Source organism: Myodes glareolus, chromosome 20 (assembly GCF_982192425.1).
Source record: "Myodes glareolus chromosome 20, mMyoGla1.1, whole genome shotgun sequence".
Classification (NCBI taxonomy): Eukaryota; Metazoa; Chordata; class Mammalia; order Rodentia; family Cricetidae; genus Myodes; species Myodes glareolus.
In genome coordinates, this window is record NC_142045.1 from 10,381,554 (window position 1) to 10,402,673 (window position 21,120).

The following is a 21,120-nucleotide window of genomic DNA, read 5'->3' on the forward strand; positions in this document are numbered from 1 at the left end:
GCAGGGATTCTAATTAAAAACTGCAGCCGCCTTTAATTTCCTCCTTTACAATACAAAACGTGCTGCATTTACTCTCATAAGGTCCATTCTTTCTATGGTTTTGTTTTTGAGACAAGAGCTCACTCACTATATAGCTCACATTGTCCTAGAACTCATAGCTCAGGCTGACCTTGAATTTGTGGTCCTCTTCTGTTGGCCTCCCAAGTTCTAGGATCACAGGCAGGCCTCACCTGACTTTGGGAAGAGCCCTGAGTGAGTGTTTTCTTCACCACTCATACGTCAGTATGGAATTCTAACAGTCTCCTTCCCAGTATTCCTGTCCTTCCTTTCCTTTGCCTACAGTGCTTACGGCACAGTACAGGATGCTGTTCACAGATGAAACAGTCAGGTCTTGAGGAGGTCAGGTCATGTGTTGCCATGTTCTATATTCAAGGGGAAATAAAAGCACACACCTGCAGCTTTCAAGTGTCTAACATCATTTTGTGTTACTGGAAAAGCATGTGAGTTTATACAAGAGCTGAGAATTTTCATGTCCACAGGAAAATGTCATTGCAACATCTAATATTAGCCTTATAGATTAAAAACAGGCAAGCACATATACACATACATTCAACTTACTAATGCGTATGCATGTGATCAGGTTCAATACATTCATTCTTATGTTGTTGCATATTTTAAGAATTCTTAAGGTGACACAGAATGTGACTCCTGTCTTCTGTTGAAGTAGAAAGTCTTTAGGAAAAGAAATAGTCTGGAATTGGGTATGTGGTCTGGCCTATATGTGTGTATACACACACACACACACACACACACACACACACATTTTGATACCTAAATCAGCATACATTATTCACTGTTCTGAACCTGGATACCCTGTACAGGCCTAAAATACACTCTGAGAACTTCCTATTTTAATTTTCTAACAGGAAAATGCATTAAAAAGTATTTTTAAATGAATACAAAAGTATTTTAAAGTTGTTCATTTTCTTAATATCTTTTTTTAAAGGTTTATTTATTTATGGTATACACGGTGTTCTGCCTGCACGTATCCCTGCAGGCCAGAAGAGGGCAACACATTCCATTCCAGATGGTTGTGAGCACCACGTGGGTGCTGGGAATTGAACTCGGGACCTCTAGAAGAACAGCCAGTGCGTTTACTCCCTGAGCCCTCTCTCCAGCCCCATTTTCTTAATATCTTAATGTATTGGCATAGTTCAATGTAAGTGAGTGAGGTATTTGCTATAGAGATGCTGGTCATGGGTATACAGTGCCTTAGGAGTGGGAAGGTATCACCAGACTTAGGTGGATGTGTTTCTATTTCCTGACATAACACCCAGAGTTCTTTCCATGTCAGAACTTTGACACCATCCTGACTACGTAGTATTCCATCCTTTTGGTGAGGGGGAAAGAAGATACTTACGGTTTAGATGACATCACCCTTCCAATGTGATGTCAGAATCACATTCTCCTCCAGAAAGAGCCCACTTCACCACCAACGTCATTGTCGCGTAGAAGTGGCTGCCCCTTCCAGCAGTCCAACTGAGGACCTCGTTCACATTTTTGAAGTTTATCATTCTAATAGATGATGAATACACCAGGGTTGTGTTCATTTTTATTTTCAGGTAGTGTGATATCAAAGTTAAGCCAGCATCATAAAAAAGATGAGACCATTGGCTAAAGGAGAAATTAGGACAAAGATCCGAATTAGGAGAAGTGTCATGTGTTTACTCTTTACCCTGCCAAATAAAGGACATCAAAGAAAATGGGGCTCCGAAGGGACAGTGAGACCTTCAACAGGGTGTATGTGGAAGTAACTCTGTTATCAGGACTCAATTTAAGTTTTGTTTTCTCTTAAAAATAAGGCAGCTTCAGAAAGTGTGTGTGTGTTGTGTGTGTGCATGTGTTTGTGTATCTATCTGTGTGTTTGTGTGTGCGTGTGTGTGTGTGTGTGTGTGTGCGTGCGCGCGCAACCTGGCATATCTCACTGGAATGTATTTTCCTTCAGCGCCCTCACGTTTTTGTTCATCAGAAGTGAAGTTGAGACTTGTCCAAGCAGTGTGGACAACACGCCACTGATAACAGAACCTGTGAGTATTGTGTGGGATAATTGGATTTGAAACATAAGATGGGGATATATCTTGGATAGGGTTGCTATGAAGTCACAGTGTGACCATGGCAACTTTCATAAGGGAAAACATTTAGCTGGGGTTGGCTTTCAGTTCAGAGTCTCAGTCTGTTATCATCATGGTGAGAAGCATGACGCACACAGGCAGTCATGGTGCTAGAAAGATAGCCAGAAGTTCTACATTGAGATCAGCATACAGGAGAGAGAGAGAGAGAGAGAGAGAGAGAGAGAGAGAGACACAGAGAGAGAGACACAGAGAGAGAGACAGAGACACAGAGAGACAGAGACAGAGATAGAGAGAGCCCAAGCCCATACAAGCTTTACATCTACATTTATAGTACAAGACTCTATGCCTTAGGTAGGCTGGTATCTAAAAGGCTACTAGCTGAAGGTGTTCCTGCAGCACCTCCCCCTTTGTCTAAATAAGAGAGTTCTAAGCCTAATACAAAACTATATACAATAAGAACAAATATCAAGTATAGAAATTAGAATTACAATCAGCATAAACAATATCAAGCAAGAAACATATACTAAATGTTTTAATAATTATCCTATCCTAAGAAGTCTAAGTCTTGGATTAGAAATGGCTTGGCTAGGTCATGGGAGGAGAGTAACTATGACTATCTAGTCTTCAACCCCATCGAAGACCTGAGAAGGGAAATAATATTACTTGAGTAAACAGGAAGTGCAATTAAGCAATTTTCAAAATGTGCAATAAATGACAGAGACAATTGGCTACTTGGGCAATCACTCAAAATCTAGAATAAGTGAACAGACCGTTTTCAGAGGCAGAAAAAATTTCAAAATCGTCTTACCCTGTCTTTGCAAAATTTGACAGTCTTTTTTCTTGTATCCTGCTTGTCCTGTCCAGACACCATGCATTTTGCCAGTGGTCGTGGTATGGGCATTTCTTTGCCCAAAGGCCAGTTTTTTCAAGAAGGAAGCAAGCTCCAAGTCTTTGTTACCCAACATTTTCTCAGGAATAGATTGGTGCTGCCAGGAATAATCATGTCTCAGATCAACAGAACCCTAAATTATTTAAATGTCATATTCTACAGTTCTTTGAAGTAGTTGAAGATTATCTATCTTTGTGGAATACAATCTCTGTATCTAAAGAACCTGATTAGTCTAACTATAAGTGTGACAAACATAGATGACTATTGACCTATAATTTTTAATACCTATATAGCTTCAAGAGTAAGACCTCATATTAGAATATTAAACAATCTTTAAACAACTGTACAGCAAATGAGTACGATGACCTACAAATGTAAACAATGTATAAGTATCTTGATCAGAGGTAGAAATGTATAGTGCGATATGACAAATATATCCCAAAATTGTATAAATATACAAAATGTCATAAGCAGAGGTTAGAAGCATTCATGCATGTAATATGACAAAATAACTTTGCATAGGTATTCACATATTATAAACAGAAATAGGAGCATATTCAAAATAACAAATATAATTTGAATTTGAATCAATAAACAAGAATCTATACCAATGTAAATTGTCTATAAATAATAGCTCACAATTATTCACTCTATTTCTCACTATTATTATTAGTGTAAGCTCACACTAATCTACCTATTATCCCATCTAATTTCCCCCTTTTCTCCAAAGAGATCCCTGAGCCTACATAATTTCCACCCCAACGCCCAACCCTACATCAGTTATAATCAACCCCTAATTGATGTCCCTAACCCTGAGGACAAACTTTGTTGGGAGAGGGGGACATTGTCCATTGACTTGTTGAGTTACTTCTGGCTGTCATAGGGGCAAGGATGATGTTCTTTCTATGGGATCCTGTAAAAGTAAAATGATGGTTAAATTTGAAGATTACTGTCTGGTATAATTGCAAATAGTCTCTGAGTAGCCGATAGAGATTTTTGAAGTTTTTATTTGAGGTTCTGGCCATAACATTGTAAGAAGGTGCACCATTTTAGCCAACTGAGTTGGAATCATTTTGAGCAGCTGGTACCCAAAACCAATCTTAAAGTAGTGCTCTCAGCATTGTGACATCATATCAACCAGGTGGAATCGTTGTTGGACCCAGTGACACACTTCCCACAACAAGGTCACACATCCCACACATAGTGCCACTTCCCGTGTATCTGTGGGGGGTCATTTTTATTCAAACCACATGGAATGTAAGGACAAAACTCGGGCATTCATGTGAGTAGGTGGAATTTTCCATCCTTCGTGGCTATGAAAATACTTCAGCATATTTATCAGAAGTAAAACCAAAAGTATTAAAATAGTGTTAGTGAGTGAAAAGGAGATATAAAAAATATTATTGATCTTATTCATTCTACTGTAGAAAGTCTGAGTTCTACTTGGTTCTAATTTCTTTACAGTTTATAAAAATACACTGATGAACCATGAGAGCTATGTTTATCAAAGAACTACACAATCTGTAAAATATTTAGGTGAAAAACTGGAGGGGCGGAGTCTTAAGAGCAGCTCTGACCTCCCAGGGCTCATAGGTGATTTGTGCATGTGTTGAGGTGTGTTTGAGAGGAGAGACAAGCCCGGACGCCCTTGTGTGGCCCTGAAGTTGTCTGTTGACAGTCCTTGTATTCAGGTCTTTCCTGTGACTTCCACAGGTGATCAACACAGCCGAAGACCCCTGTGTCGATTCCTCCTGGGTGGATAGACTTTCTGCCAAGTACCACCGCATTGTGTAAGGCAAGACAGCTTCTCTCACTATTACTGTGTTTCACGTTTGGCTAACGCAGAGGGTCCAGAGAGAGATGGTGAAACTCATCTGATCCCAGGAAGAAAATGATGATTAAAAATGCCTTCCCACCTCCTGGGAGGCAGGGGTTGCTCTACACTCCACCGAGTTTTAGGCATTGAGCTCAGATGCCTCAAGGAATACCAGACCACTGTAGTGCATCTGACCTGTTAGCCGGTGGCAAAAATAACCTTATTTTGTAGGACTTGGGCATAATGACTGCGTTGTATCACAAGCTAAACAAGCAGTACACTCCAATTCCTCTGATCAGCCCAGGGCTGTCACCCTCCTTCCATGTGTGAGTTTTATGATCCCAGATGTTCAGTACCAAATCTAAGAGAATATTCTGTGCCTCTGTAAGGGCTACCCCGATGTCTCCATCAGAAGCACTTAACAGCAGCCTGTCTCATTTAGGGGATGGGGTTTTAGTGGCTTGAGTTTTCATTTGATTTTTGCTGGGAGGGCCGAATTATCTAAAATGCTTTACATCCTGCTTTACATCTCCTTTTACAGATCAGGGCTGTTTGAACTTTGTGGACCCAGGACCTTACCGTGTTTTGTGCATGCTAGGCAAACACTCTCATCACTAAGCTCTGCCACCCCAACCTAAAGTCAGCAGACGCATTATCTTCACAGTGAGAAAGGCTAAATTAAAAGAATGAAAGATTGAAGAGAAATTAATCTAGCTGTGAAAGAAAAAACATACCGCTATTTCTGCATTCAGAATGAAATTGTTTCCTAAAATTATTTTTATAGATTTTCCTCCCAAAGGGTGTCCTCTAGTAGGGGAGCGTTTGTGAAGGGAAAGATTCTTAGGGCAGACTATGTATTTCAAAGGACGCAGCATAAAGCACTCGCCTAGTAAGAGACCCAGGGACCCATCCCAAGCGCCACCTAGAAAGAAATTCTAATTATCTTTTTACCTAGTTAAGTGTCTGGGCCACTCTGGAACCATGGAGTCTCGTCCTCACTCAAGTCAGGGATCTTAGGGTGCATGGAATGTATTGCCAATGTGTACAGAGAGATCTGGACCCTCATGTCCTTTAAATGTCCTTAAATGAAATTACTAAAATTGGCACGGAATTTGTGCTTAGGCTTGGGAGGTGGGAGTATTTATTTATTTACTTATTTTATTTTTGAAACATCTTGTTACATAGTCCATACTTGCTCCAAGCTTGCAATCTCTCTTTCTCTCTCAACCTGTTCCCCTCTTTTAAGCCATTATTTGTTTGAAGATAGAGGGACTGTCCTAAAATATCTTTTCTCTCCCTTACCTCCAAATTCCTGGAAATGCCCAGGCCCATTCCACGTGTGCGGTGCTCAAGGCCAAGGAGTTAGCCTTGTTTGAAACGAAACAGGTTTTCTTCCCATAGCAGATTTTTTTTTTTACCTAAAATATTCAGATTCTTAGGCTCAATTACCACTCTTGACAAAACCATCATCAAGTTTTTCTCTGTGATCAATCTAAACAAAAATGCATTTGTCCTTGGTCTATAGGTCTCAGTTCCTTGCTGTAACCTGGCGCATGTTTCTGAGGGGACCTTGAGAAACATCATGCCCATCCACAAATATTTCATGCATTCGTTTATTTGAATGGCATATGCCCCACTGGTAGCAATACTCTCAGCTTGGGTAGAACGACCGTTTGTCGTGATGATTTCTTACTCCCTCCAACCTGTCGTGACCTCCACCATGACACGGTAGACAGCTGAGGCCACACTTCTGTCTCCGTAATTTTGCCAGTCAGAGGACTCAGGGAGGGAGGGCCAGCGCCTACTTAACTGCTTAACATCTGCATATCGAAGAAAACCTGACTTTTGGGTTCCATTTGTGTGTTGAACACATTGCCTCTGGCCAAGATTCACGGTGGTTTCTTCTTGTGTCTTCAGAGGCTGCAGCCTTGCAGTGATATCCGGGATACTCTATGGATCGACGTTTGTGCCGATCATTTACATCAAGGACCACAGCAAAAGAAATGAGAGTGTATATGCGGGCGCTAGCCAGTTTGGTGAGTGGAGAGGGGTTCTACCTCAGAAGCACATTCACGGGTACTCCATTAATAACGGAAAAAGAGCTATGATCTGTAGTGGCTTTTCAGTTTTTATTTTAATAAACAAAGCATGCCTGAAGATCAGAGAGTAAAGCAATCCCATTGGTCAGCCTTACAGACCAGGCAATGGTAACTCATACTTTTAATCCTGGTAGCCACACTAGTTTGCCACAGAAATCATGCGTGCCTTTAACCTCAGTGGGGCACGCCTTTAATCCCAGAACTAGAGAGGATTATAAAACAGGAGGAGACAACTCTCAGTTTGTGTCTCATTCTGAAATTCCTGGAGGCAAGATGGCCATTTTCCGACTGAGGTCGAGGTAAGAGCCAACGACTCCCTGCTTTGCTTTTCAGATCTTCAGATAGAACCCCAATTTCTCTTTTTGAGTTTTTATTAACATACTAATCATTAACTCAATGATCACATCAGTACAGCCGTGTGCACTTGTCTTTTCCTTTGGAAGCGGTGGATTAGGCACCAGGAATAAAGGTGGCAATGGACATTGGAGTGTTCTCATGGGATTTGTAATGTACAGAGGAAATGTCGGAATTCATCTCCACTGCAGGGATCTCAGTGTGGGATTCCCAGCTTCCCACTAAGGTTCTGAGATTACCAAGAGTCATTTACGTCCAACATCATGACCTCTGGGAAGATATGTTACTCTCTGCTCTTTCAATGCTGAAGTATAGTACACAATATTCTTAACCAAGTAAATGTCAAAGTAGAAGCCTATTTCGTCTAAGGGTATTATTTTTCAAGCACAAAGTGGTCCACTGGAAGGGTTAACATAATGCCTCCAGTTCTAAAAATATCTCAGGAACCGCGTTCTCTGCAACGGCCCTGGGAAGGCGGGAAGGGAAATAAACAAGGATCTACTGCAGGACTCCTGTAATGGCGCGGATGCACAGCAGACATAAGGAAGCTGGGCGAATAACATAGAGTTCAGCATCATGTGATGTGGACGATCCATGGACGATCCATGTGATTTGTAACCAGAACGGGAGAACTTTGAAACGCAAAACTTCTAAGAAGCAGACAGGCAGGAAAATCGTAAGCTCAAGGCCAGTTCAGTCCCCACAGGAAAAAGCTTGAGTTGTTGCTAAGGGTTGAACTTGACCCGTAATCCTGGGCTTGTCATGGCCTATTTCCCTCGTTCTGTACTTAGCTCCGTGTGCGGTTCCCTCTACTGACCTACCTTATTTCAGAGTTTTACCTAAATTCTCTTTTTAGATTCCTGGGGTGTTTTTTTTTTCTTTTCAAAGAATGATATCTAAAGTAAAACTTAATCACCACAGAAAGGTGAAAAAAAAAAAAAAACAAGAAAGAAGAAATAGACAGAGCCAAAATGAGTTTGACGTCCTTGTCGGACACTTGTATGCTTGCTTGTAATAGGCATGGATTTGACTCTCAGAATTCTCTTAGCCACAGGGGAAATCAGCTCAGCCCCAGAAGCCAGTGAACACAAAAACAATTGACTATTGAGGAATAAAAGTCCTGGTCCTGGGACATAATGAACAATGTCCTCAACTGTCTCTTTATATAAATAGACAATGAATATTTAGGTATTCTTACAACTCCAGCTGTACAGATGCAATCTCACGGAAGCATACTTTATCGCTGCTTATTAAAAAATAATCCTCAGTGGCCGTTACTGTACTTTGTTTAACCACATATATGTATCATGTGCTCTGTTGTGAGGGCTTTTGCAGATGCTAACTGGCTAGCCCTCACCTCTTCTTGTGCATAGATGGGTGGGTTTTATTGCTATGATCTCCAGTGTGATTTCAGGTTGAGAGGAGAGGGACTTGTAGTTCAGGTTTTCATCCAAAAACACAGCAGTCATCCTTGCCCAAACTCTGGATGATAGAAGCGTCGACCACAGTGGACACTTCCCAGTCAAGCTCCCGCAGGGCACCCATCTGCTCAGGCTGTCAGTGATACCAGGGTTTCCCAAGATGTGCCAGCATCGTGTGTTGTTACCCATGGCCACCTTGGAGCTAGTTTGTTGCAAACGGTTAGACAAAGCTGCCTTTGGAAAACCTTCTGAAGTCTCACGACCGTGCAGTTCGGTCACACCCGAGGGCCCGTCTTTATTCACAGTCTCCCTCCAGTCCGCAGCAAGATTTGCTGCAGTCACTACAGCCCATAGCAGAGCTAGGGCTGACTGCCTATTCCTTCTTAAAAGGCAACTTCACCCTACAGTCAGACAATATTCACCATTTCCTACTGAGATTTCCAGGGCCGCTAAGAAAACGAGCCTGGCAGATTTCACTGCAGTAACTTATTTAATATTTCTAGATTTGAATTCTGCTTTTTAAGATTCTATACAGACAACACATGGAGAATGATTAAATGTAATTAATGATCCTGTACACTTAAGGTTAGCTTCTGCGAGGATGTTTTAGGTTAAAGAAATTAAGGTCTCTTGAGGCGGCTGGAATGATGTTTGCATCTCGTCATCTGTGTTTTCAGACTTGGACTACGTTTTTGCACACTCCAGCGGCATCTTTCTTACAAGTACAGTCTACTTTGTGGCCTATTGTGTAGCCATGAGAAATAGGCCAAAGCTGTATCCAGAGGCCATCTTACCAGGTAAGGAAGGATAATAGCCTCACAAAACCTTACTTCTCTGTGAAAGGGCCAGCCTCCACTGATGAACTTGAATAATCATTACAGGGGGAGGGGAAGAGAGAACGAGAGGGGGCGGGGGGGGGGGAGAAGAGGGAGAGAGAGAGAGAGAGAGAGTGAGAGAGAGAGAGAGGGAGGAGAGGGAGAGAGAGAGAGGGAGAGAGAGGGGGAGAGAGAGAGAGAGAAGAAAGAAGAGAAGAGAAGGGAAGAGAAGGGAAGGGAGGGGAGGGGAGGGGAGGGGAGAGAGAGGGAGAGGGAGAGAGGGAGGGGAGGGGAGGGGAGGGGAGAGAGAGGGAGAGAGAGAGGAGAGGAGAGGAGAGGAGAGGAGAGGAGAGGAGAGGAGAGAAGAGAAGAGAAGAGAAGAGAAGAGAAGAGAAGAGAAGAGAAGAAGGGGAGGAGAGGGAGAGAGAGAGAGAGAGGGAGAGAGAGGAAAGGAGGGAAGGGAGAAGAGAGAGAGGGTATTCTCTTAACGGCTTTGATCCAGTCCACGACATGAAGTATTGAACACCAAGAAACTGTTCACAGAATGTCGATCACCAACACAGAGTCTAAAACTGTCATGCGATGTTTTGATGTTTTCTGTGTTAAAAGCTCTTCTATTTGGGTCATCAGTCTTTACGATTTTTCTCTACCATTTCAAGATTTACATAATAACTCCGTTTACAAAATAAAAGAAGCATCAACAGATAAGAGTCCGCGAAGTCACTTAGAAAAAAATAGTTTATCCAAAAAGTTAAAGTGGGTGGCAGGGGCGCACTTTGTATTAGCCTAGAGGACTTGGGAAGATGCCTGGGGAGCTAACAGAGTGTGTCTGGGGCCATCATCCTTGAGCCACTGACAGGTAAAATAATAGTAGCTTCTCACTGAAGAGTTCAACATAATTCACCTTGGGTACATTCACAAGTAAATGTTTTTACATAAAAGAAAGCAGAAGTGACTTGATTAGTTTGAACGTCCGATTGACAGGCAACAGTATAGAGGATTGATTAGACGTCTGGCCAAAGCGCTGTGAGCTACAGAGCTGGGGTTTTCACTTAAAGGCCGGGATTATGTCTTCCCCAGCTCTAGTACCATCCCCAACGTCGCTTCACAGATGTGGTCAGACCGAGTGCTTGCTAGGCCCCTGCCCCATCCCCTGTCCTTACTCCGTTCCTCCGTTCAATAAAGAGAAGGAGTGGTCGTCATCCTCATAACAGCTCGCGCAGAGGAATCGCTGGGTTTCCAAGGTGACCAGAAACCATACCTCAAATCCCATAGGGGCCGACATCCGTTTGGAAGGAACGCTTTTAACTGTGTGCTTTCGCATTCCACGGTGTGGGAGGCAAGTTGCTCGGCAGAGGACCGCACCCTCCCACGGACACTTCCTTGTGTTCCAGGCTTCCTGTCAGGGGTGCTGTGGGCCATCGCCACCTGCTGCTGGTTCATAGCCAACCACTCGCTGAGCGCCGTGATCAGCTTCCCAATCATCACTGCTGTAAGTGGCCAATCCCCTGGGTTGTTCTTAGCGTCAAACCAGACACGCTGCCTTCTCTGCTCTCTGCGTTCTTGATTGCTATGGAGTGGTGGATGTTCGTAGCCTCTTTTTTTTTTTTTAGCAGGTTTGCAAATGCCTCATCTTTGTAAGTCCCTGCAGTTTTTCCTCTGGTCATCTTACCTAATGTCATCTGGGATGCGTTATGATTTTCTGTTCATGACTCGCCCCATCTCACTTGTATAACAGCATATAAATACAGTGTGAAATCAAAAGTACTTCAGACTCCTTGACCCGGCGTGTCCCTGGGTTAAGGAAGTTTCCAGAAATGACGCTGCACCTAATCATGGGAACTGCTGTCTGCTCCAGTGATTTTTTTTTTTTAGGGCTTAATTATCTGAAACCTAGATAACAGCAAAAGCCAAAATGCTTATTTTGACATAGCATAAGTCATGCTACAGCCACCCCCATTTTGAAGATGAGGAAACTGAAGTGCTAGTAGGAATTCTAGCTGAGTTACAGAACCCAAGGAAACCAGAAACTTCAGAGACCGGTCCCCCACTCCTGTGGGTTGCCAGCTCTCCATCATCTTGAGCAGTCTCCTGTTCATTGGGGTAGATAAACACAGGTGTTTTCCTTAAAGATTTTTATCGCTGTTATTTTTAATTATGGGTATTCGTGTGTGCTATGTGGGGGCGTGTGTCCCTGAGTGCAGAGCTCTTGGAGCTAGATCACAGAGCAGAATCGGGTCCTCAGCAAGAGCAATGGGGCTCTTAATGGTTGAGCGGCCCTATTTCTGTGCTCTCCTGACCAGAGTCAGTTGTTCATAATCAGGATCAGTTGTTCTGGTTCCTAAATAATCATCACAAACATTTTTTTTATAAATCATTTTAGTACCGTGTATGTACAAAGTTAAAGTCCTTAAAAATTGAATAGTCTAAAACAGAACTCATAAAGGCTTGCTGTGAGCTGTGGGTTTGAAATTGTAAATTGGTGTTTGTTTGGAAGACAGTGTCTTTGTGGCCCAGGCTGGCCTCAAGTGTGAAATCCTCCTGGGTCAGCCTGCAAATGCTATCACAACCACATGTCACAAAGCCGGGCTCACACAGTGTGCTTTAGATGGTTCTGTGTCCATCAGACAAAGCTTTCAAACACAACTCAATTCAAGTAATCTGAGTTATTTTTTTTTTCATTTAAAACAAAACAAAAGGAAGTACCTAACTGTGCAGGACTCAATAAATTGTTTTTATTAGATCCAAAGTCCTTGTAAAAGGAAGACGGAAAGGGAACAGGAAGACCCCATTTCCCTGCTTAGGACTCCTCACTCTCTGATCTCTTTCTCCCCTGGCAAACCAAGCCTATTCATTCAGAAGGCTTGGTCTCTTTATCATTATTATTATTGTCTGTATTTTATTGGGTGCCTATGCGCCAGGCATCATGCTCATCCCTTTAGGTTTGTCTTCTCAAAACAGAAGCAAACCCACCGTCTCTTTCAAGGGCTGACTTAGATGAAACGTGATTTATTTCACAAAAGGAAAACCCACAGTTCAAATGTGCTAAGTGGTCGCACCTGCCGCAAAATACTCTCTTTCTTTGACCCAACTTTGCCTGGGGTGTATATTACGTTAGCACAGTATCACCCCTAAAACCATGTACATCCATCCTCACAGAAAGGCTCAGAACATGGCTAAAGGAATCGTTAGAAAAATCATCAGGCGGGAAGCTAGAGAGGCCAGTGGCTCCTAGTGGTCCTATCTTCTCGCTGTTCTGTAGAAAGAAAAGGATGAAGATTCTTGTGTAACTAGCGTAACGTTGTTATTGGTATGCCATCCCCTCTTCTGTCTCCTCCCGCCCTTTCAAGGCACGTGTCCTCATTTGATTTGGATTCTGAGGATCAGCACTTTACACCACTGACCTACTTCTCTGACCCCTTTGATGCTGACTTCGCAGAGGCCGACGAATGCAGAGCAGAGCAAAGCATTTTTATTGCTTTCCGCACACGCAAACTGGAAGCAAACTTGGTTGGGTCAGCCCTGTAGACAGTGGGTTTGGTCCTGGGAGAGAGAACACTATGGAATTGCTCCTTGAAGCTCTTCCAGAGTCCCTGCAGGGCTCGGAGAGGAGTCATTAAAATTCTGGTCTTGTATGTCTTCTTCCCCAAGATCACAGCTAAGCCAACGCCATAGTTTTCTTCGCTGGTGAAAAACATTCACACCAGATCTCCACAGCTTCACATTTAGATCGGTGTCCTTTCTCTTGTTTCTTCTCATTTCCTGTTTATTTTTTCGTTCTTGTCCTTGCCTCCGGTAACTCCCATTGCTTGCTGGTGTGGTTTTATTTTTCTATATAGCTACCTTTAGTGTTCGTGTATGCTTAGTGTTAGACAAAGTCGGTTGGTCTGCATGGGGACCCAGAGATGCCATCTTTACATTGTCTATCGGGCACAAACGCCCTGACTTCGGTTGGGAGAGCAGATCATGCACTTAATGCGGAGAAAGTTGATGGTGTATTCATATGCTTTATCTTAGCAGTCCCTTGATATGTGGCTTATAAGGAAGCCAGGAGAAAAACAAGCTTTTTGCTTATTTCTAAAGGCAGAAGGTTATTTGTTTATTTTCTGTGTTTTTTGTTTGCTAGTTGGTTGCTTTTTGGTATCAGGTTTAAACCCAGATTTTCCCACTCTATTTTTTAAGACAGTTTTGCTAAGTTAGCCAAGCTGGCTTTGAACTCAGTCTTTAGCCCTGACAAGACGTCAATTTTCAATCCTCCTGCCACAGTTTCCCAAGTATCCAAGACTACAGACTCACACCAGTAGGGCTGGATAAAATAGTTTATCATAAATATATCACACGAAGGAAAAGCATCTAGTGCCATAAAATATTATACTATCATCGAAACAATAGCAGTCATGACCATAAAGGAAAAAAACAACAAAGAATAAATCTGTCTTATTTAATAATGTTACCTTGATTTTTGGATCAGTGTGGAGGTATGGTTTAGAATATAGTTTTTTTCCCCTGAACATATTTTACATTGCCTATAGCTCACTGCATTTTTCCAGGGTATAATTATATCAAAATATCTAATAAAATTAAAGTTCTTTTATTTTAAGGGTCCTGGACTTATCGCTGCGTTATGGGGTATCTTCATTTTCAAGGAAATACAGGTAAGGATAAGGAATTGATCTCTATCCCCAGATGTCGGTCTCCTCTAGGAAGCTGAGAACTTTGGGTGAATTCTTAAATGCAAAGGGAAAATGGACCCCCTGAGAACATCGTTCTTCTGCTGAGAGATAGCATGGGGTTTAACAAAGTGCAGAGAGAGTTGGGCCTGCAGCACTAATAACTGAAACCTCCATCTTCTAACTTAATTGGGTCAACTTACAGCTTCTAATTCACCAAGAACATCTGGGGAGGCGTTGACTATAGCCATTCTTTAGACACAGTTAATGAGCGCCTGTTCTGAACTGGTACTGGTAGCTAGGTTAGGGTTGAAGACTTCCAAAGATTAAGACAAAGATTTTTTGAGGACCCAAAGTGTTAATGTCAGATTCACATCCATGGGAGTGTGTGTGTGTATTACAGAAGCTCACCCCCATCTGGCAGCTCTCGGGCGTTGCACTTCATTTGTAGAGAATTAGATGCAGTCTCTAAGGAGGCTCCCAGCAAGGCAGACAACTTTCCTAGCCCAGACCAAGTTTACAAAGCTCTGATCCAAGGCAAATTCATGAGCTCTCACCTGATTCTTTATTAAATTTCAAAAAGAGTGTGTATAATTTTGGTCTTGGAATTACATGTTAAGGGTCTTTACTCTTTTTAGGAACAGTTTTTAATTACTTTTTATTTCTGTGTGTATATGTGTGTGTCAGTGTGTGGGTATGTGTGTGTGAGCGCAGGTATTTGCAGAGGCCAGAGAGGGTTCTGGATCCCCTGGAGCTAGAGTTCAGGCAGTTGCAGGCTGCCTCAGGTGGGTGCTGGGAATCAAACTCCAGTTCTCTGGAGGAGCAGCAAGACCTCTTAGCCACTGGGCTGTGTCTCCATCCCAAGTGTGATTAATGTTGATGAGAGCTGTGAGTTTGGAAGCACGCCTATCTTAGCTGTGTCCAAACGTCTCCATTCTGGGTACTGTTTCCGTTGTGCCTGGGTCTGCTGCACGAATTTACCTCTGACCTCTGAATCCGTCAGAACTGACGCCCAGTAACCCTAAGGAAATGTCAGGGAAAGATGGCAGATGAGACCAGGAAAACTTGGTTTACAGAGGGTCCTGCTGTGTGGCCAGGAGAGACAGTCTCATGGACAACTGTTACCTTGCCCTCTTCTGCTGGACTCTGACTCACAGGGCAGCCACACTAAGGCACTCTCTCCCAGTCCACCCTCAAAGTAGACCTAGCCAAACGGCAGTGAAGGTGGAACTCAGCATCTTTCCAGGCTCAAACAGGTCTCCCCATGTGGCCCACTGCTGTGGTCCCCAACTTTTCCAGGCTCAAACAGGTCTCCCCGTGTGACCCACTGCTACAGTCCCCAATTCGTTCATGCTCCACTGATTTCTTGACCAGGTACTCCTGACAGAGACATTCAGAAATGGAGCTCTCTGCTCTGAGGAGCACCCATGAGCCCCACCTAACCTTTGTAAACTCGCTCCCCACAATAAGTCAGTCGACTCTCTTCAGAGGCACAGCATCCCATTTTCAGTCTTCCTCTAAGTTTCCACCCTCACTGAAGTAATTGTAGGCTATATGCAGCCAAGCCCAGTAATCAGCCTTATGGTTAGAGGAAGGTCACCCGTGCTTTCCCTGCAGATGTGAAGCAGGCTGCGTCCCTCCGTCCCTGTCTCCTGCATCCCCATGGTCCTCTCAGTCCCGTGTCCACTACATGACTATAACTGAAACATTGTCACTTCTTTTTTTTTCTCTTTCTTTGTATCTATTCTGTGTCTTTTACATTATGTATCTTGATCCCATTCATTTCCCCATCCATCCCCTGCCCCTGCACACCCCCCAAATAAAACAAAATTAGAGAGAAGAAAGAGAAAAGAAAAATGGGGAATATTCAAACTCTTATCGTGGGAGCTGCAGTGTGTCACAGTGAGTCCCGCAGCAAACCCCTTTGTCCATGAATCTTTACTTGCAAGTGTTCATTGCAAAGGCTCATTGGTCTGGTTTCTGGTTTCTATGACACTGTCCATAGTGAGTCCAAAACCATCCTCACTTCTAAGGGCCCATTGTAGCATCCTATGCTTTCCCTACTAGATGGTCTAAAACTCGGAAAGGGAGACTAGTTCTGTGGGTAACGTGCTTAACTTAAAGCATGGAAGACCCGAGTTCGATCCCAGAATCTAGACAGAAATAAACGTAATGGTGTGCTGGTGTACACTTCTCATCCCTGCACTGGAGAGGCAATGAGAGGAGCTTCTGGGACTCTGGCTACCCAGCCCTGTCTAGGCGACCAAGGCCACTAAGGTGTCCTGTGTATCTAAAGTTCATGAGGCCTTATTCTTGTTTTCCTTTAGAGTGTTCAGATCTTGCCTTACCGTGTACTGAGTCTGTCTGTACAGAGAGGTGGCCATCATTCAGAAGGAAGAGCCAAGACAAAGAGGGCGCTGGGAACCATTCTATGTGAAAAATGGCTGAAGGGGGCTCAGATATTGACCAGGAGAAGATGCTGGCAGATAAAAGATGGTTGTTTCTTGGTGTTTGAGGGTTTAATCTCAGGAGCAATTTATTGAAATCGATCTCTCTGTACCCCTAAAGACAGATCTTATGGAAATGAAATATTTCTGCCTACCGCAGCAAGATATTTCTTTGTGGCTCAACAGATGACTGAGCTGCTCTGGGATGAGCCTGTCCGTGCCTCCCATCTTGATCATTAGTGCCCCATACACAGGAGGACAAGTTCATCTTCTTCATCCTCACGCCTCTCTTCCTGTGTCTTTGGATTCATTCCCACCCCCACCCCATCTGTGTTTCACCCTCTTTCTCAAGGACTGGAATTGTCTTCTTGGTCTGCTTACATTCATCCCGGCCCCTCCGATCTGTTTCCTGTCCTCCAAATGAGTAGGCTCTGCATGCCGATCTAATATGTTCAGCACCTATAGCTCCCTGTTCCTCTACTACCTTCTTTTTGCTGCGGAAAAGTAGGGCCCCAAAGCATAGTAAGGCCCATAGGCTCCCGAACTCTCCGCAGGCCAATTACCCCCATCCTCGCCTTCGTGTTCTCGCCTGCGCCGGCATTGCTGCATGCGCCCTGAAAGGGCCCTGGAAACGGCTGGGCTGCGCCACCTAACGACAGCCTTTGCACAAGAAGTCTTCCCTCTGGGAAGCTCCGCTTGCTGCTCCCCACACCTCAGAGTTAGAGGCCCAACTGTGCTCGCCAAACCAGCTCAACACAGAGTCCAGGAACACACGCACAGACAGACAACATGGTGGTCTTGTTAAAAGCCCTCACCTGTGATGTTCCTTGCCTTTCTCTCAGGGCAGGCACTGTGGATGAATCAGTAGCGGAGGAGGGGGAGGGAGGTAAAGAGAGTGAGCCAGCCGAGCAGGGAGGGGAGGAGAGAGCCTGTGTCAGGATGGCCTACCGGTAACCAGAGCAAACGATTCAGTAAAGGTCCATGACAGTCTCTTTAAAATATACACGTTGTAAATATAAACTTGATTTACATTTCATTCAATGCATCCATTCTTTTCTTACTTCTCAGGGTCTCCGAAACTACTTACTATTGTTGCTGGCCTTCTGCATCATCTTGTCTGGGGCCCTGTGCACGGCTTTTTCCAAAATCTAACCTCTTCACGACAGGACCAGCAGGTGGCAGCAGTGGCTAGAAGAGCCGCTCTCCCGCACGAGGGACTACTGCAGACTGCTAAACCGGCTGTAGAGCAATGGATCTCTGCCACTCTGGGAATAAATGGATAGATGACTGTTTATTCCACAAACATGAGAATGAAGAGAGGCCGTGAAAAGTCCTTCCAGTGAGCTGTTAACGAAGGCAGGACTTCTCTGGGGAGCTCAAAGACAAGCTGCCTTCTTGGATCGCCCTGTCTGAGGGTGCGGATTCCAACAGTGTCTACTTCGCGTTATAATCCAGAAAATAGGATGGATTTTGTACAAAGGAAATTGCCCCCCACATTTATAACATTAATGAAGAGGAGCAGAAGCAAATACTTCGCCGGCTGAGGGAAGAAACGGACTCACCTTATGGAATTCAGGTTCAAAGATACCAGGGCCCTTTGCTAGAGAAAGTAAATGTCACAGTTGCTAACTGAATGTTTAAAAGGCCAGCTCGTTATTTTTAGCCAAAAATTGCTTTGACTTTAACATTGTTCAGCTCTTCACATTGCCTGTCTTTCTTAGATCAAAATATTTTGATAGTTATTCCAGATAAAAACCCATCCCCAGAGAGCAAGTCACCAGCCCTCACAATAAGTAAGTGTGGTATAATTCATGAGCACACATATGGTGCGCATGGTTGCAGATTTGGAGAACATTCTAGACAGGAATAAAGGTTTTACTTCATCAGATTCAAGTTAAAGGGAACATGCTCAGTGGACTACTATATTTTTGTTCCTAAAATGCCATTACTTAAAATCCTTTTCATTGGAAGTGTTTTGTTATGATCCTATCTTAAATGACTTCCAGGAGACAAAAAAGCACAGCAAATGTATTGTTTTGATTCTTTAGGAAAACAACCAGCCCTGCAAACACACCGCTCCTTACCATGGCGTCTGCACCCTAAACATAGCAACCACATTTGGCTGTGCCTCTTCTCCATTCTCTCCTGATACTGCAGTACTTGGCTGTGCTAGAGAAACAGAATAAGAGCATCCTTCACCTGATGATGCTCCCTCTGAGTTGTGTGGCTCTGGACCTTAGCATGTCATGCCTCCTGTGATGGGCAATTAAGGATATTATGTGTCTTAAATTCTGTTGTCCGGGGTAGTTCAATCTGTAAGTATGTCCACAAATGTCTTGTTGTCTGACAAACATTCTAAACTTGTTTGCTATTGTTATTACATGTTAATCAAGGGGAAACAAAGCTTATAGATAGAAAAAAATCTTGGAATTTATCAAAACTACTGTCCTTATTACTATCATCCATCCCTATTTGCCTCTCAAATCAGAAATGTCACTGAATCACTAACCCAGACAATATTTGATAATAATATCTTTTACCCACTTTAGTTTTTACTTGAAATGCCATTATATTATGCTGATATGACTTCTGAATAAATGTCTATGACAGAAAAGCTATTTTTCTCCTTTAGATATATTTTGGAATTGTATTGTGGACAGTGTTTAATTCTTCATGAGATTGCCAATGCATATGCAGGATTTTCAACAGGAATTAAGGACATTGCAAATAAAAAAAGCTGGTAAAAGAAAGAAGAGGGAGGGCCCTTATCCCTTCACCGAGTAACGCCTGCGGTGTTAATAAAAGTATTATGGGGGAAAGAAGCTTTTCAGAAACGCTTACCAAACGGTTACTGTTCGTGGTTATGTTATAGATCTGAGTCCTAGGGCATTCGCTGGCCTTTGCCAGGTTCTGTGTCTTTCCAAACATGAACATGTGGTTACTAGGAAGGGAAGCACTCCCTTAGGAGTGGGCTGGTGAGCCGAGGGGAACGCTCAAAAGCGCTGGCTAGAGCCACAGGACCCTTTCTAATTGTGAACAGAGCTCTGGTTTCTTGCAGGGTTTGCGAAGTGTCCGCAGCCTAGTGGAGAAGGGCTTCCAATCCTCTCCGCCCGGCTTCTGTATGTTCATCCTGGTGTAAGTTTGGTGGTGTTGATTGGTTTGTTTTTGTCTCCACTCTCTGCCAGTTCCCCGACAGGAGGAATCCTGTTATCTCTGCTTTGTTCAGCTCGCCCTGGAGGCGAGGTTTTGATTTCCCTGTCGTGTGCAGCAGGATTCTGCGCCTTGGAGCTTTCCTAGTTCTGCTTTCGGTGGCACCTTGATGAAAAGGACAAGCGTGTTTGTACCAAGAGCTCCTGCCATCTTGTGTCCAGAGAGGGAACTACATAAAGTAAAAGCCACCCAAAAAGACTGATCTCCAGATTATGGGACCTGCAGAACAGAGAATAGGAATCCTGGCGTAGCAATACAGCATTTCCTTTGAGGCTCCGATCTTTATTCCTCTTTAACCTCACTTAGTATGGATTTATGATCTTGTCACATCTTTTCATGCGAAGTCATTGAACTGAAGAAAGGAAGTTGTACAACTGTGTCTAGCATAACACTCTCAAAGAACATTTGCTGCTGATCAAAGTGACCCATGTGTATATTTATATAAAACATTAAAAACTAACATGCCAGTCTCAAAGAGATTGTTTAGGGCAGAGGAAGATATCACATGTTGTACTGGGGAGTGAAAAGCTGTTTAAATTACGCAATCATGTGAACATACTTAGTGTTTGGTGTTATTTATGACCCTTTTTGTTTTAGGACACATTTTGTATGATTTTGTCTTTTATAAATTTTACTATGATATGTAAATGATTTAAAAGAATCGGAGCTAGGGGACACAGGGCTTCTCTTGGGTCTAGGCAATGGAGTTGAGTCTTTGGGTTAGAAATAAGCAAATGTAGACAAAGAAAAAAAAGCAGTCCTGGGTGTTTGGGTGGCATGAGTCAGCTGTGTGCACAGCTACTTTGTACACTCACTGCCGCCTAAGATGACAGAAGGCAAGTGTAAGCAGTCAGCCTGTTCCCACTCTCACTGCGTGCTCCAGACACCTAAGCTGACGGAAGGCAAGTGTGAGCAGTCAACCTGTTCACTCTCTTACTGTGTGCCCTAGACACCTAAGATGACGGAAGGCAAGTATGAGCAGTCAGCCCATTCACACTCTCACTGCATGCTCCAGCACATCTCTTTGTAAGCTAATGCATGGGCACGTCTCTGTCAGAAGCACTAGAAACACCTCCTTTTTAACCACAGGGCACACTGAGAATGCACATTTTCCCTGTGTCTGTGTCTGTGTGCCTGCCAGCCTTCCTACTCCACCAGAGCTCACACTCCACTCAGACCCCATATACCATGCTTTCGAGTATCGCAAATGTCTGAATGCACTTGGGATCCACTGTTGCATCATCAGCACTGTGTTGCTGATGAGAGA

General features: G+C 43.5%; 1 protein-coding gene across 6 annotated transcripts in view; it reads left to right on the plus strand.

Moving 5' to 3' along the window:
• Positions 1-19,257, plus strand: part of Tmem144 (transmembrane protein 144) — a 44,497-nt gene extending 25,240 nt beyond the window's left edge. For 3 of the 6 annotated variants that reach the window (XM_085682508.2, XM_085682507.1, XM_085682510.2), the window contains exons 6-12: positions 2,006-2,087; positions 4,735-4,811; positions 6,755-6,873; positions 9,389-9,508; positions 10,921-11,018; positions 14,113-14,181; positions 17,712-19,257. In XM_085682508.2, the coding sequence (XP_085538634.1) occupies positions 2,006-2,087; positions 4,735-4,811; positions 6,755-6,873; positions 9,389-9,508; positions 10,921-11,018; positions 14,113-14,181; positions 17,712-17,795 (649 nt within the window). In that variant the 3' untranslated portion in view covers positions 17,796-19,257. Of the gene's footprint in view, positions 1-2,005; positions 2,088-4,734; positions 4,812-6,754; positions 6,874-9,388; positions 9,509-10,801; positions 11,019-14,112; positions 14,182-17,711 lie in introns of all 6 variants that reach the window. The other 3 variants (XR_014999379.1, XR_014999380.2, XM_085682511.1) reach the window with 3 other exon arrangements.
• Positions 19,258-21,120: the final 1,863 nt, after the last annotated feature.